Here is a 16,432-nt window from a genome sequence, read left to right on the forward strand (position 1 = left end):
GGGATGTCCGCTGATGATTGCACAACGTTCAGCACCATTTGCAACTCCTCAGTTAATGAAGCAGTCCATCTCCAAATGCAGCAAGACCTGGACAATATCCAGGCTTGGGCTGACAAGTGGCAATGACCATCTCCAACAAGAGAGAATCCAACCGTCGCCCCTTGACGTTCAATGGGTCCCTGAATTCTTGGAGGTCCTCTTATTACAGCGAAACTTCTGGCTTGCTCTGCCTGGCTGGCCTTGCCTGTCTTGAGCTGAATTAAGATATTCACCCTTCCGAACAGTGCATCTGCAACCAACTTGATGCAGCTGTCCGCAGCACATTGCAACCCTCTGCAGAGATATACCACTGACTCTTGGAACAATCCTGAGGCACAAAAGTTCAGAGCTTCTGTCACCTTCAGAGCCAGTGGCATTGGGTGGGTCATCTACACAGTTTGAGGCTATCTTGGGGCTGATTGTGTCACAAATATAGGTGACTGTTTCTTTGGAGAGGCGGAGCCTTCTTCGGCTCAGAGCCTCTGTCATGGCCAGGTAGCTGGATTGCTGCCTGTATACTCTACCAGCTGTGTATTGGTGCCTTCTCCTGACCTTTCTCCCTTGCAAAGCTTGCTGGCTGAGCCTTTGGTCCTGAGGGCATACTCTAGGGTGGTGTCTGCGGGCAACTGGCCTGCTCTCCCTTCTTGCTCTCTCCTCCTCTTCTGAGGAGGTCTCTCCAGCTGAGTACACAATCAAACCTAATGCTTACACAGGTTTCAGTAAAGATGGGGCCTGTCTGCAGAAAATTGCTACAAAGATTTAATCCTCCTAGAATTACCCAAATAAACAAAAATATTCCAAAAACGACATATAATTCACACCCTCCCAGCTCACTTCAATACTCTTAATTCTTCACCTCTCCAAAATCGTCTGGGCCTTTTATCTCATCCTGGGTCTAGAATTATTGAAAACTGTGAAGGCCGCCTGGCTGATTGGCCTGTGCGCCAAGCATAAAAGCGCATGGGCCACTCAAAATCATGATGAATTGGTGTTTAATGGCCTTAATTGTCCTTTTAGTTGCCAGCGTGTGCTTTCGATTTCCACTCATGCCTGCCAACCGAAAAATTGTGAGACAGTGTGATGATGCTGGGAAGCCCTCCCAATATCATCATGCCCCATTTCACGATGAGAGCACAACTCTTGCCACCAAATATGCAATGATCAGCTGAGGAGGAGGAAGAGACACTGGAACCAGCGTTTCCCCTTTCTGGCTGCAATTGACTCATTCAACTTCAGTGCCAGTGAATGCAACCCCAATTCCTAATTTATCAATAGTCCCATCCTTACCTTCCCTCTGATACTGACTATCACTGTATCTTCTTGGCCCCAAAACTAAAATAAAAGCCACCACAAGATAAGTATGCCAAACTAAATTTATAAATCAAACCATCCAATATTTGATAAAAAAAAGTCAGCTAATCACCCTTGTGCATTCCCTAAGTACCTGCCCTCATGCTCCTGTGCAGTGCAACCCTATTGCTGCAGCATGGCTGGTGGAGGGTTGCTGACATCCAGTTACGGGGGCAGCAAATGACCTTGCGCAAAGCTCTCAGGCTGGCTTGTTTCAGACTGCACCGTCTCCACATGGGCGGCAGCAGTCTGGACTGGCTGGCCGACAAGCAACAGCAAGGACACTACTAGAGTGGCAGTTGTAGGAGGATGAATGCTGTCCATAAGACCATAAGACGTAGGAGCAGGAGTAGTCCATTCACGTCATTGAGTCTGCTCCGCCATTCAATGAGATCATGGCTGATCTGATAATCGTTAACTCCACTTTCCTGCCTTTTCCCCATAACCCTTGATCCCTGACCAGACATGTCAAACAATAACAGCCCATTGAGGGAGCAAGGCTGTAGATGAGATCTAACAAAGCAGCAAGTATTGTAAGGATGACCAACAGCAGTGAGTCAAACATTTATTGAGCGGCACCATAGAAGCCAGTGTCCTGCCAAGGTGGCATGCAGAAGAAGAAAATGTCTAAAAGAAATTTGTTTCTTTTCAGTATTTAAATTCTGATTTTTTAAATGGAAAAATGGCTGGACTGATAAATTGGCTGCTGCTCACCACAAGATGATAGTTCTGGAAGTTTCTGAGTAGCTTAAAAATGGACGAAGGCTAACACATCAAACCCCTGGAATGTAACACTCTTTGCGTTGCATAAATATTCCAGCCAAGCCATCACAAAGGATAGTAGACAAGATGTCAGCACCAGCAAGCTATGGACAAATGCAGAGCTATTTGTGACTTCTTCTCCAACACTGTGTTAATGGTTCTACAGTTACCTGTTCAAAACACAATGGGTTTTAATAAGGGGCCCTGTTAGCTGAATAGCTCAACCTGAAATCACCCTGTCACATGACTGAGACTTGAGCTGTTTGAATTGCTTTAATTATACAACTTTTTCATTTTATTGCCTGTCGCTGTTTAACCTCAGAAGAGAACCAGGACTCCAGGCCAGCAGCCTGTCTCAGTCTACCAGTTACCACCTAACAGGTAGCAGCAGAAAGAGCTCTGTCCAGGTAGAATGCCTGGCTCTTATCTACACTGTTTTTCTAGTGAAACATCTGAATTGCCGTATCAGTGCCTACTACTAGACTAACTCACCTCTACGTGCTTCTCCCATCATAGAAGTCATCTTTTCTAGAAAAACGGATCAGTCTGCAACAGCTTCAGCCTGCTAACTTCTCTGAAGGAACACACCATTGGACTTTTGATTCTGGACTCTGGACTCATGTGAAACCATAATTCTTATTTTTGCCTGTGGTCATGGCCCTGAATCCCTTTCTTTCCCTTATCCCTCTTTTATTCTTTGTATGCAAAGGGGGGATGTTGCCAACCTACTTCCTGTGTTTTTGAGTGTGTGTAAAATAAACTAATCCTCTGATTTTACCCTATCTCAAGTTTGCTGTGGGGTTATTAATAGAATATTGGATCACTCCAAAACTGAAGGGTTGGGGGAAAATACACCACCACTTATAAAGGGGGAAATCAAAAAAAACACCTTTCTGTTTACAGATGGGTAGTAAGTGTTTTAAATTAAATCCCCTCCTGTCACACAAGCCTTCACTTGTACAAAACCTAAACATTGGTGAACCCCCAAGTGCACCTGTGTGCTCTTCTTAACTCTCTTACGTGTGCTCCTACATGCACATGTGCCTACAGGTGCTCCCCTGTGTCTGTAGCTGGTGGTTTGGGATGACCTTGGCAGTTGTTCTCTGGCTGCCTGAGGTCTGGAGGGCATCAGCAAGCTAAGGGGCTTCTTACACAAATGCAGGACACTCCTCCGTTGCCAAAGCCACTGGAGGTGCAGGTGTCACTGGCAGAGAGGCTGAGGAGCCACTGTCAGATGAATTGGTCTGATAAGAGCCCCAACAAGCAGAAGGCAGCCACTTCCCCCCCTTTGCATGGCACACTTGTACCTCCCTGCTGACCTGAGAAGCATCTGATGTTGACTCCAGCCACCTTGTCCCCACCTTGATCTCGCTTTGCCACTGCTGCATGGAGCTTATGAATGAGGCAATGATATACAGGTCAGAATACATCTCCTGCATCCATTGAGTGGTCTGCTGGAGCTCCTCTCTCCATGGAGGAAGCCAAGTGTGCACACATTAGAGAGGGACAGCAATCACGGCCAGGTTAGACTCCTCCATCATCTGCAAATGGGTGCACATAGCTTCTGGAAACTTCATCAGATTTTCCCTCACCTCTCACTGCAGCAGGTGCTAGGTTGTTGACAGCTCCAGAGGCATGTCATCAACCAGGGCTCAGCATTGGTCTTGCCTCCCCACTGTCCTTTGACTGTCAGTGGCCTCGGCTGTTAAAGCCATTGTCAGCTGCTTGGGTGCGACTGTGATGTACTCAGCAGCTTGCAACCCTGAATCTAATTGCGAATGCATACCTACTGGTGTGAGAGTATCTGTACTAATGGAGGGTGCAGGGGAATGATCTGGTGCAGCACCCTTTGAGGATTCCTTCTCTTTGTCTCTCTCTCTCTCTTCCCCAGAGTTGGTTGGATGGCGCCCAGTCTCTCGAAGTCCTTGTCCAATGGGAAGACCTTGACCTGCATAAGAGAATACAAACATTGAAGGGTTAAAGGCTTTCGATTTCCTCATTTCAACTATGCCTGATATGAAACTCCATATATCTAATAGTGGACAAATGAGCATTATGACATGTATGGGCCAGATGCACCCTTGTACTCCTGCACTTTGATGACAATCCTGTTTTGCCATCAGCAATCGTGTGACTATACTAAGACCCAGCCAGTTCCAAAGCTGCCACCTCTATCAGGATTAGGATATGCAGGTCCAGAACCCTTCCACTGGTCTTAGCCCATTCATTATTGTGTGTCCATTTCTCCTGCAAGCACAGTGAGGAACATGTTAATTTCTCCACAAAGACGAGCATAATGCCTATGCTGGTGGCAGCCCATTGGTCCATTATGGGGGCACACGAGTGCCTCCTCCATACCACCACTCTTGAGAGACCTTGTCAGTGTCACCAATGACAGACCAGCGTGTTTCACCGGGATGCAGCCATGCCTCTGGAGGGATATACAGCTTTCTGACCCCCCTCGCCACTGAATGGGCAGTCACTCCCTCCCTACCAAGCGCATTCTCTTGCATTGTCCACATGTAAGCCTCAGATGAAAGTTTGGAGGGTGACCCCCACAATTCTCTGCAATTTCCATCAAGACTTGCTTGGTGAGATGGGCCAGTTTCTTCTTCCTATCCTTTGGGAAGTGGGTGACCTGTCTTGCCCTTGCAGCCTATAGAAGAACCTGCAGGGAGGCAATCGCTAAACTGCGGGGCCACCTGGCATCTTCCTCTGCCATGGTCACTGCAAGCTCCAGTTCAGCCCTGATGCAGGCTGCTGTTAGGCAGGAAGAAGGGTCTTGAAGCTAGACAGGCAGCAAGAGGGCTTCATACCAGCCAGGGCAGCACTCTTTCAAACCAGGCAGCAGTAAATGCAGGGCTTGGCAGCCTTTTAAATATGGTGTCATCATCTGCTGTGGAGTCAGTCACTGCTGCCATTAGTGCTTCATTTCCTGCCTCTTTAATTGGACTTGCCCTTCGCCACTCCTGAGTTAATTGGCTGGCCACCATGTGATTGCCGTTTGCCAGCCACTGGACGCCAGAGTGGAAGCAGCACTTGCTTCTGTTATTGACAGGGTCTGCAGCTTTGCAATAAAATTCAGCACAAGGTGCATTGTAGTGAGGGGAGGGTTGGGAAGCAAGAAGTACATTTTATACCATCTGAAGCTTGTAAATTTGAAAAGATTATGAGATGAGGGGGCAATGGGATGTGAAAAGAAGGATTAGACATGAGCACAAGGGATTAAGGATGTGCATTCATTGTCCCCTGCCGGTTAGGTGCTTCTGCATCACCTTATGCAACACCTTGTCCTACAAGAGAAAGGGAAGTCTGTTGATTAATATGATGCAATCTCTTTGGGTATTTTGTTGGCATGGTTGAATAATTGACAATGTTCAAGGTGTGAGATGTGAAGTGAAGCTATGAATGTAAGATGTGATTGATAGAGATTGTTGGTAGGTAAATGAGGGGATGTGTTGAGTTGAGCATTTTCTGAGTTTAGTGATTCAGTTGGTAGGGTATGGCCTTTGAAAATGATTCACCTTGACCAATTACCTGAGGTCATTAAACTTTTTACGGAGCTGCACCCAGGTCCTTAAGGTTGCACTGTTCACATTGACCTCTGTGTCCCACTATTAGCCACTGGGCAAAACTAAGTTTTTTTTCATTTGTTCTTGGGATGTGGATGCATTGACAAGACCAGTATTTAACCATGAAACCATTATCGATTGCCGTAAAAGCCCATCTGATTCACTAATGTTCTTTAGGGAAGGAAATCTGCTGTCTTTACCTGGCCTGGCCTACATGTGACTCCAGATCCACAATAATGTGGTTAACTCTTAAATTCCCTCTGAAAAAGGGCAATTAGGGATGGGCAATAAATTCTGAGCTAGCCAGTGATGCCCACATCCCGTGAAAGAATAAAAGAAAATATTGCCCATCCCTAATTGCCCTTGAGAAGTAATGGTGAGCCACCACCTTGGACCATTGCAGTTCATGTTGTGTAGGTATACCCACAGTGCTGTTAGGGAGGGAGTTTCTAGATTTTAACCCAACAACATGGAAGGAATGGTGATATCGTTCAAGTCAGGATGGTGTGGAGTGCACTCAACCATCACATTCCTGACTGGTGCCTTGTAGATGGTGAACAGGCTTTGTCATATCAGGAGACGAGTTACCTCTTGCAGAATTCTCAGCTTCTGACCAGCTCTTCAATTTTATTTGGGCTCCTTGATGCCGTACTGGATCCAATGCAGCCTTGATGACAAGGGCAGCCACTCTCACCTCACCTCTGGACTTTAGCACTTTTGTCCATGTTTGCACCAAGGCTGTAATGAGTCTGGAGCTGAGTGGTCCTGGCAGAACCTGAACTGAGCATTGGCAAGCAGGTTATTGGTGAATACGTGCCACTTGGTGGCACAGTTGATAACTGCTATGTGAAGATGGATTTTTAAAAAAAATAATTTTGGGAATATGGTGGTACTCTGTAAAGAAGGCTGTGTGTGTGTGTGTCCATGATTAATTCAACGGGGGAAAGGTTAGTAAAGCCAGCTTGTCTGTGAGAATTGAGAGATAAAAGGGTAAACACACTAGATACATGTATTTGTAATGAAAGGCTATGGTGAAGTTGGAATTACAAGTAAATAGGTTGCGTTTTAAAATTTGCTTTATGAGATAAGTAGGGATTTGACTTTTTAGCTGTTAAATTTCAAAGAGGAGTTTGGAAGTGTCAAGGGACTTTTACAACTTACAAAGCTTTCATAAGTAAGCAAGGAAGCTTATTACATTTTATTTGACCAGAAAATGGAGGCAATAGGAAAACATGAAAGAAATTTATTTATTTTTGGAAAAGTTGAGATCAAAGAGGTGTTTGAGAACAATGGAATCTAAGATGAAAGGGGGGAAAGATAGTTAAGGAAAGATGTTTAGTTGAGTTGTGTGGCTGTGTGGGGGAGATGTCCTGAGACCAGATCTGTGGTGGGAGAAGGTGTGAAAGTTGTGAATTTGAAGCAGCCATCGAGTTTTCAAGCCAGAGAAGTCTTTGTTTACAGAAAACAGTCTGTTCCTGAACCTTTCTTTTGGATTTCTATAGCAGAGTGGAAGAGAATGAGAAGTCGCTTAGAATACCTTTACCAAAGTGACAGCAGTTTTTGACCTGGGTAATATCACTGGATTTTTATGGTTAAAAATCCATAAAGGAGCTGTTGCCAAGTAGGTTTTTTTTGGGGGGGTGGGGGGGGGATTTTTTTTTAGGACTGTTTTAACCATGTAGCTTTAATCTTGTGAGCTTAAGTTTCTTTCCTCCTTGTTAAATCTTTTAATTTTAAAATCCTAAAAGTGTAACTGGGACTCTATGCTTCTGGGATCAATAGTTTTTCCCTCATTTTCAAATTTCAAAAAAAAAGTTATGATCAGTTAGACAAGCTTCCCTCTGTGATTTGGCTTACTCAGCAAATAACATCAGCTGTGGTTGTAACAGCTATCATTTTGCTGATGATTGAGAGTAGACGATGGGGCAATAATTGACCAGATTGGATTTGTCCTGTTGTATGTCCTGGACAAGACATACCTTGACAATTTTCCCACTTTTAGGTGGTTGTCAGTGTTGCAGCTGTGCTGGAACAGGTTGGCTAAGGGTACAGGCTAATTCTGGTGCATTTCTTTAGCACCACAAGCCTAAATGTTGTCAGGGCCCATAGCCTTTACTTAACCCCACGCTCAGGTGTTTCTTAATTTCACATTGAATAAATCAATTTGGTTGAAGACTGACATCTATGATGGTGGGGACCTCAGGAGGAGACTGAGATGAACCATCCACTCGTCATTTCTCGCTGAAAATGATTGCAGATGCTTCAGCCTTGTCTTTTACGTGGACGTGCTGGGCTCTCCCATCATTGAGGATGGGAATGGTTATGGAACCTCTTCTTCCTGTTAGTTGTTTAATTGTCCATTACCATTCACGATTTGATGTGACAGGACTGCAAAACTTTGATCTGACCTGCTAATTTTGGGATCACTTAGCTCTGTCTATCGCACGTTGCTTCCACTGTTTAACATGCATGCAGTCCTGTTTTATGAGTTCACCAGGATGGTACTTCATTTTTAGGTATGCCTGGTGCTGCTCCTAGCATGTGCTGCTACTCTCCTCATTGAACCAGGGTTGGTACCCTTGCTTGATGGTAATGGTAGTGAGAGGAATATACTAGGCCATGAGGTTACAGATTGTGGTTGAATACAATTTTGCTGCTGTCCACAGTGCTTCATGGATGCCTAGTTTTGAACTGTTAGATGTGTTCTGAATCAATCCTATTTAGCACAGTGGTAATGCCGCACAACACAATGGAGAGTGGCTTCAGCGTGAAAATGGAACTTCATCTCCACCAGGACCCTGCAGTGGTCACTCCTATCAATGCTGTCAAGGGCAGATGCATCTCCAACAGGTGGATTTGTGGGAATGAGGTCAAGTTGGCTATTCTCTTTTATTGTGTTCTCAGCTGCAGGTTCAAACTGGCAGATATTTATTTTTTATTTTTTTAATTTATTCATGGAATGAACATCGCTGGCAAGGCCAGCATTTATTGTCCATTCTTAACTGCCCTTGAGATATGGCGTTCAGTACTCAACCAGCTCTGTCAGTAATGGTGCTAATAAACCACCCATGCTGCTGGACATTGAAGTCCCAGACCCAGAGTACGTACTGTGCTCTTGCTACCATCATGCTTCTTCCAAGCAGCACTCAACATGGAGGAGTACTGATTCATCAGATAAGGGAGGGTGGTAGCGGTAATTAGCAGAACGTTTTTTTTCCCCATGTCTGATCTGATGCCATGAGACTTCATGGGGTCCAGAGTCAATAGGACTCCAGGGTCACTCCCTCTGCTGCTACCTCTGATGGGCCTGTACTGCCGGAGGAACAGGACATACCCAGGGATGGTGAAGGAAGAGTCTAGAACTTTGGCTGTAAGATATAATTTTGTATGTATGACTATGTCAGGCTGTTGCTTGACTAATCTGTGGGACAGCTCTCCTAATTTTGGCACAAGCCCCTTGATGTTTGTGAGGAGAACTTTGCAGGTCAGTTGGGCAACATGCGACATTGTTATATCTGGTGCTTAAGTCAGTACTGGTTTGTCTAGTTTTACTTGACTTTTCTGCAGTGGTTTAATACAAGTAAGTGGCTTACTAAGCCACTTTTTAAAAATTTGTTCATGGGATGTGGTTAGGCCAGCATTTATTGCCAATCCCTAATTGCCCTTGAGAAGGTGGTGGTGTGCTGACTTTTTGAACCACTGCAGTCCGCCTCAGAGGGCAGTTAAGAGTTAACCACATTGCTGTGGGCCTGGAGTCACATGTTGGCAGACCAGGGAAGGATATGAGTGAATGTGGGACCACATGGATTTTTATGACAATCTGGTAGTTCCATGATTATCGTTATTGAGATAGGCTTTTTTATTCCAGATTTATTTCAATTAATCAAATTTTAAATGTCCCCAGCTGCCGTGGTGGGATTTGGTTACCTGTTTCCGGAACATTAGTTTGGGCCTTTGTAGGCCAATAACATTACCACTGTGCTAACCTTTGGTATGCAAGATTCTTCTTGTATCAAATTACATAATAGTGTCCTTCATCTCTGTGACAAAAATGAAGTCCGCTTTCCTTCAAAGCAAAAGTGTACCATACTCATTTAACTGCTTTGTTCATGAACAAGTCATACATTGTAAAATGAGGCAACTTAATTTGTAATTTATTTTAGTAAAAATAATGACAGTAAGTAAACAGTAATAATTTTACTGGTGTGACATTGTTTTGTCATTGATTTTAGGTATTTCAGCTGGTGCTTCCAGAAGAAGTAAAACCTGACAGCAGCTCTGCTAAGAGATCCCAAACCACAGGACATTTGCTTGTCACAATGCCGAAGGTGCAGAGTCGTAGCAAGTCCAATGGCTTTTATCTCTAAATGCTTCACTTTTATGTCAACTTTAAATGACTTAATTGTGTTGGGTTGAAAACATGAGCTGGCAAATTGGTCTCATTTTGGAATGTTTATCTGGGGAGTAACAAAACTAAGCCTGCAGCAGCACAACATCTGGTATTGGATGGACAGAAATTAGCTCTAATTAAATATTGGGAAAGCCAAAGTCAACTGTCTTCAGTGCCTATTACAAACTCTGTTCACTAGCTACTGACTCCATCCCTCTCCCTGTCTAAGGCTGAGTGAGACTGCTCGAAACCTTGGTCTCATATTTGACCCGAGATGAGCTTCCCACCAGATATCTGCACAATCACTGAGGCTGCCTATTTTCACTTCTGTAACATTGAATGTCTCAGTTCATCTGTGGCTAAACACTCATTTATGCACCCCACCCCCCCCCCCCCCCCCCCCCCCCTCCCCACCCCACACACACCTTAAACCAGCTTATATTTCACCCCTTCCTTGGATTCACCTAGTTCTGTTGAATGGTCATGAGGACTCGAAACGTCAACTCTGTTCTTCTCCGCCAATGCTGCCAGACCTGCTGAGTTTTTCTAGGTAATTCTGTTTTTGTTTTACTCACTTATGCCTTTGTTTTCTCTATTCCAATGCACACCTGGCCAGCCTCCAACATTCTACCTTCTGTAAACTTGAGGTCATCCAAAAATCTGCTGCCAGTGTCTTTACTTGAGCAAGGTACCATTCACCCATTAGCCCTATGCTTACTAACCTGCATTGGCTCCTGGTTAAGCAATGCCTCAATTTTAAAATTCTCATCCTTGTCTTCAAACCCCTTCATGGTCCTACCCCTTCCTTTCTCTGTAATCTCCTCCAGTCCCACAGCCCTCAGAGTTCTGTGCGCCTCTAATTCTGGATTCCTGAACATCCCCAATTTTAATTGCTCCACCACTGGTCGCTGTGCCTTCAGCTGCCAAGACCCTAAGCTCTGGGATTCTCTCTCTAAATTTCTCCTCCTCTCTACTCCTCCTTTATAATGCTCAAAACCTATCCTTTTGACTAAATTTTTGACTAACTGCCTTAATATCTTGCTTTATAACACTCATGTGAAACACCTTTGATTGGTTTGTTACTTTAATAGTGCAATATAACTGCAAGTTGTTGTTGTCCCCATTGCTGAGAAGAACTTGTTATTCCTGTTAACATTTCTGCTAATATGTAAATATGACAGCGAATCCCCTAATACCACTTTCTACCCTTTCCTCTGAAAAATGTGAATAGTCAAAAATAATTAGTTCCTACATTGCTGCAGCAGGCTCATATGCAGAATCATTTTTAATGGGGCATATCAAGCACTAATGAAGATGTATTAAAACTTTTCCTAGCAACAGGTTGACCTCAGCTTAGTGGCAACAGTAATTGCACCCAGGCTGTGTGACATAGGTTTGGCATCAATGCTAGTGTTTTCTCGGTAGCTAGTGGTTAAACAGCAGCGAATGAACCATAGAATCCCTTTACGGCCCTGCGCTTTCCTTTCTTTGTAATCTTCTCCAGCCCCACAGCCCTCACAGTTCTGTGCTCCTCTCATTCAGCCTTCCTGACTGGTAAAGATGGAGGAGGCAGTCAGTAAAACTACGAAATCAAGGGGATAAGATTACACTACATCCCTGCCCTCTGGAACTCCCTCCCGAATCTCTCAGCCCTGCAACCCTTTGCTTCCAGAAGCCTTCTAAAGATCTTTCTTTCCTCCTAGCCATTTCACTTTCTGCCCAGTGCTCCATTTTCTCTCATTTCATAATGCCTTTTTGAAGTCTTTCTGCATGTGAGGAAACTATAGAAATGTCAATTCTTACTGCTTTAAAATTGCAATATTGTGTTAGTTAGACTTGTTAAAATCAGTGATCTTGAACATAGTTCTAAGAAAAAGTACATAATGTGGATGAAATTGGGTACAGGTGGGAACACAAAATGGGCAGAATCTCTTTTGCCTCTTATAATAGGACATGCCCCATGTTCAGCTCTGTTGAAGTGAATGGAATTGAATACAGTAAGTTCTCGATGAGTCAAATCCCAGGGGAGCCACATTCAAATTTGGGTTAAGCAGAACTTCATGATAACCAAGGAGGCCCAATTTGCCACATGAATGCGCTTTATGTGACTCAATATGCCTACAAATACAATCTATACTACTGTTTTTGAAATGCTACACATCAAGTCATTCTAACACTCATTACTTTCTGTTTTCAGATTCAAATGCTGAATAAAAAACATATAGTAAAAAAACTTTATTCCATTTGTTCACAATTTACCATTGTTTCCAAAGGTTGGCCTTGAAAAAGGCTGGGGGTTGGCCTTGAAAAAGCCCAAGATTTAGCATGGGAAAAACTCTGTAATCCTTTTCTGCTTAGCATGTTGTTTTCAGACGTGCACTATACAGTCTGCCCTGTTTGCCAATATAGTCAAACATGTTTTTGCTGCATTGTGAAATCCTGGAGCATCTCTATAGCCTTCGCGGCATGTTGTGTCTTGTCTTGAATGGTCCAGCTATCTGTCACTGCAGGTGAGCTCCACAGGTGCCAGCTTCTTTGCTATGGTGACATGCCTTTCCTGCGCAATTGGGCTGGAGATCGGCTGCCTCATTAGCAGAGCTTCTTCAACGTTGGGATAGGCAGCCGTTGTCATCCTCTTCCTTGCTGAAGTGAATGTCCGTTTATTGAACTGTTCCGAGATGCTCTCTTTAGATTTCAGAATGATGGACAAACTTGATGATGGAATCTCCCACTCTTTAGCAATGCCTGCTTTCCACATATGCTACGGTTTCCCACTTGCTCTATTAATTTCATCTTTTGATTAACAACACTTTTAACTTTCTCATAGATTTCGCCAAACTCACACACTTTGCCCATCGCTTTAAGAGAACTTTAAGCGCTTAGGTCTAACCACTCCACTCTGGTCAACACAGTTACATGGTCCCTGAAGGAACAGATTGGCTTGCTCTCTCTACGGATGCATCTCTTTTGCAAGTGATTTTGGCATTACTTTTCCTGTTGGCACTGAACAAAAGTTCGGCTAACCCAGATCCACGACTTTGGAATTTCGGCTAATCACAGGCATTGTCTATAACAGTTGCTATTATGTCAGCTGGAATGGTTGGTAACTTTGACACTAGTGGAATTTCATGTCACCTGAGTTTGACTCATCGAGATTTCACTGTATTTGGGCAGGTTGTATAACAAGCGACTGATGTGATATCCTACACCTAGATAAAAGCAAAATACTGCAGATGCTGGAAATCTGAAAGACAAAGGGAAAATGCTGAAAAATCTCAACAGGTCTGACAGCATCTGTGGAGAGAAAAACAGGAGTTGAAGTTTCTAGTCTCTATGTCCCTTCTTCACTGAAGAAGGGTCATACGGACTCAAAGCATCAACTCTGTTTTTCTCTCCACAGATGCTGTCAGACCTCCTGAGTTTTTCCAGCATTTTCTGTGATACCTTACACCTGTCCGGTTTCATGCTCAATGTAACTTACTGTAACCAAAGTAATTCTGATTCCCAATCTTATTTTCCCAGCATTATCATTGTCACTTTTTTCCAATATTAATTGTCAGGTTGTCTTTGCTTTCAGTAACATGTAACTTTTATTCTTTGTGTATGTGTAGTAAATATATTTAAGCACTTCCAATTTGAAATATTTCTTTCAGACACAAGAGATGGTGAAGGCAAAGCCTAAAAGCACATCTAGAACTCGATCTGCAACAAGCACAAAGCCGCACCCCCATGTAACAAGGTATTCATTGTATACTAACAAGCAAAATGTTTCCTCTTTTTCAGTAACAACAGCTTGTATTTATATGGTGCCTTGGGCCAACTGTTGGGCAAAAAGGGTAGGGGTGCACAAGAGACTAGAGGCAGAGGAACGGTGAATTCAGGAAGGGTTGGAGAAAGTTACAGAAAGGGAGCGGCGAGCCCATGTAGAATTTCAATGAGAATTTTAAATTTGAGTCTTGAGTGACTTGGACCCAATGGTGAGGACAGGAATGACCTGGATTCAGTATGGGATGGAATACACCATAGTTTTACTTGGGCTAAGGTTTATGCAGGGTAGATGATGTGATGCCAGTCAAAAGACCATTGGAATAATCATGTATGGAGGGGCCAAATGCATAGATATCAGCAGCAGACAGGGCAGGAGTCTTCGATCACAGAGGTTTTTTTTCAGAGGGTGGTGCTAATGGTAGTTTTGGAAAGGAGGGAGAAAGTACACAAAGGGAGGAAACCGTTTCCAATGTCAGCTAGTAGAGATGCCCAGCAAGGAAGCTAGGTGGTCAGCAGTTTAATAGGAAGCAGGTAAAGGGAACAGGGAATGAATCTTATTGATGACATAAACTCAGAGAGGACATGAGGAAAGATGGGAAAGGATATGGGAATATGGTTTAGGATTAGCACAGAGGAAGCCTGGAATGAGGTTAGATGGAGAAAGGCAACTGAATTTGTCATCCCAACCTAAGTGAGAAAGAAGCCCAGGGTTTGAAGAGATTGTTGGCAGTGCTAAAACAGAAGGCAACAGTTATCTTTGCTCTTCATGATGATCCTGGAGTCCTGGAGTAGTTAGTGATTTTGGGAGAGAAAGATAAGGCCCATAGTATTTTGTCATCCAGCCTGTTATGCTAAAATGTACCGGTTGAGTACTAAATGCAGTCAACTTTGCACCCCTTATGCATGAGGGAATGTAGATGGGGACCATCTGGGGATTGGGAGTGTGGATGAACGCAGGGGAAGAGCATGACATTTTTGCTGTAGATAAAGGCATCAAAGCTGTGGAAGTATTGAGGTGAATGAATAGCCAAAGGCTAGGCAACTTGGAATTTGAAATTGCAGTTACAAAAGCTTCTTCAATAGCAAACAACAATCTTAATTCTGTTTGCGCTATTCAAAAATTACAGCAGCCACTGAATGTATGCCAAGCAAATCAGAGATAATTACATTAATTTCTTTTAAAGCAGGTTTGTCCAACCCATGGCCCGGGGGCCTCTTTGTGGTCCCCGGATTGATTAGTCAAAATGCTGGTAAGACGGGTCAGTGAGTTTGAAGATTTCTGCAGGGTATTGCTTCTCCAATCACAGCATTTTCTCTCCCGCATTTGCTGCTGTTAGGCTCACTACAAAGTAACAAACATGGGAGAGAATAGGTGTATTTGGAGGAGCAGCGAACACCGGGTATTGCGAATATGTAAAGATAGCCACACGGAGCATGAGGGCCCTCCGCTCAGAAAGCTTTCCTGTGGTTCTGGCTGCTTTCTTGCAGCTTCCAGAGCTCTTGCCCGGCTCTGACTGCATCCGTCCCAGATCCGGCCGCTTTTTCCCAGCGCTGTCTACTTTCCCCTGACTCCGGCCGCATTCCTTCAGGCTCTCCCCGCAACCCTCCCGCTTTTGGTAGGCACCCAGGTTCAGGTGCTGCTAGGCCTTAGGCCTCGCTCCAGGTCTCTTTCGCTCTCAATGCATCTACCTCTCCACCCCCAGCCGATTTAGTGTGAGGGTGGCTGAGTGTGTGCGAGGGTGGTTGAGTGTGTGCGAGGGTGGTTGAGTGTAGGCGAGGGTGGTTGTGTGTGGGCGAGTGTGTGTGGGCGAGTGTGTGTGGGCGAGTGTGTGTGGGCGAGTGTGTGTGGGCGAGTGTGTGTGGGCGAGTGTGTGTGGGCGAGTGAGTGTGGGCAAGAGAGTGTGGGCAAGAGTGGGTAAGTGTGTGAGTGAGTGTGAGGGTGGGTGAGTGAGGAGTGAGTGTGTGTGAGAGAAAAAGGGGGTGAGAGGGAGGGGAGAGTGTGTGGCTGGCTTACTCCAGGGCTGAGGGTTCTCATTCACCTTCACCCCCACACACCAACAGACACTCTCACCCATTCTCACAAGGAGTGAGGGTGAGTGAGTGAGCACCCCGAGACACACACTCACCCTTTCACACTCTAATGGTCATCTTTACTTATTACTTATTTTAAAAAATTATCAATTTATAATTGTGATTGTTTTTTTTTGCTCAGCAAGTTGTTTATTTTGATACGTCAGCTTTTTTTAAAATTCATGTTTAATGTTATGCCAAATGTTATCTTTCTGAAATTTGCTCATGGGCCTCCTGAGTGTGAGAAAAATTGAAATGTGCCGTCCCCCTCCACTGCCCCCTACAACGCGAAGAGGTTAGACAAGCTTGTTTTGAAGCTTTTCTGCCTCACCACATGGAACAGTTGAAACTATAGTGATATGGAGGAATATGACATTTGATTTTGCAAGAGAGCCAGGCTGAATATAGAAAGTTCAGAGGGAGATGAAAAAGTAAATAAAGGAAACAGAGAGTATGAGAAGAGACCAGCAGCTAAAAAATC

The 16,432-nt window shown here is 44.3% G+C and overlaps 1 protein-coding gene across 12 annotated transcripts in view; it reads left to right on the top strand.

Annotated features, from left to right (window-relative positions):
• The window catches only part of dnaaf11 (dynein axonemal assembly factor 11), an 88,315-nt gene that overhangs the window by 45,545 nt on the left and 26,338 nt on the right, over nt 1-16,432 (top strand). For 8 of the 12 annotated variants that reach the window (XM_041190518.1, XM_041190520.1, XM_041190525.1 and 5 more), the window contains 2 exons: nt 9,956-10,051; nt 13,767-13,852. In XM_041190518.1, coding sequence (XP_041046452.1) covers nt 9,956-10,051; nt 13,767-13,852 — 182 coding nt within the window. Of the gene's footprint in view, nt 1-2,667; nt 2,897-9,955; nt 10,052-13,766; nt 13,853-16,432 lie in introns of those variants that run through there. The other 4 variants (XM_041190522.1, XM_041190523.1, XM_041190527.1 and 1 more) reach the window with 2 other exon arrangements.

Source organism: Carcharodon carcharias, chromosome 6 (genome assembly GCF_017639515.1).
Source record: "Carcharodon carcharias isolate sCarCar2 chromosome 6, sCarCar2.pri, whole genome shotgun sequence".
Taxonomy (NCBI): domain Eukaryota; kingdom Metazoa; phylum Chordata; class Chondrichthyes; order Lamniformes; family Lamnidae; genus Carcharodon; species Carcharodon carcharias.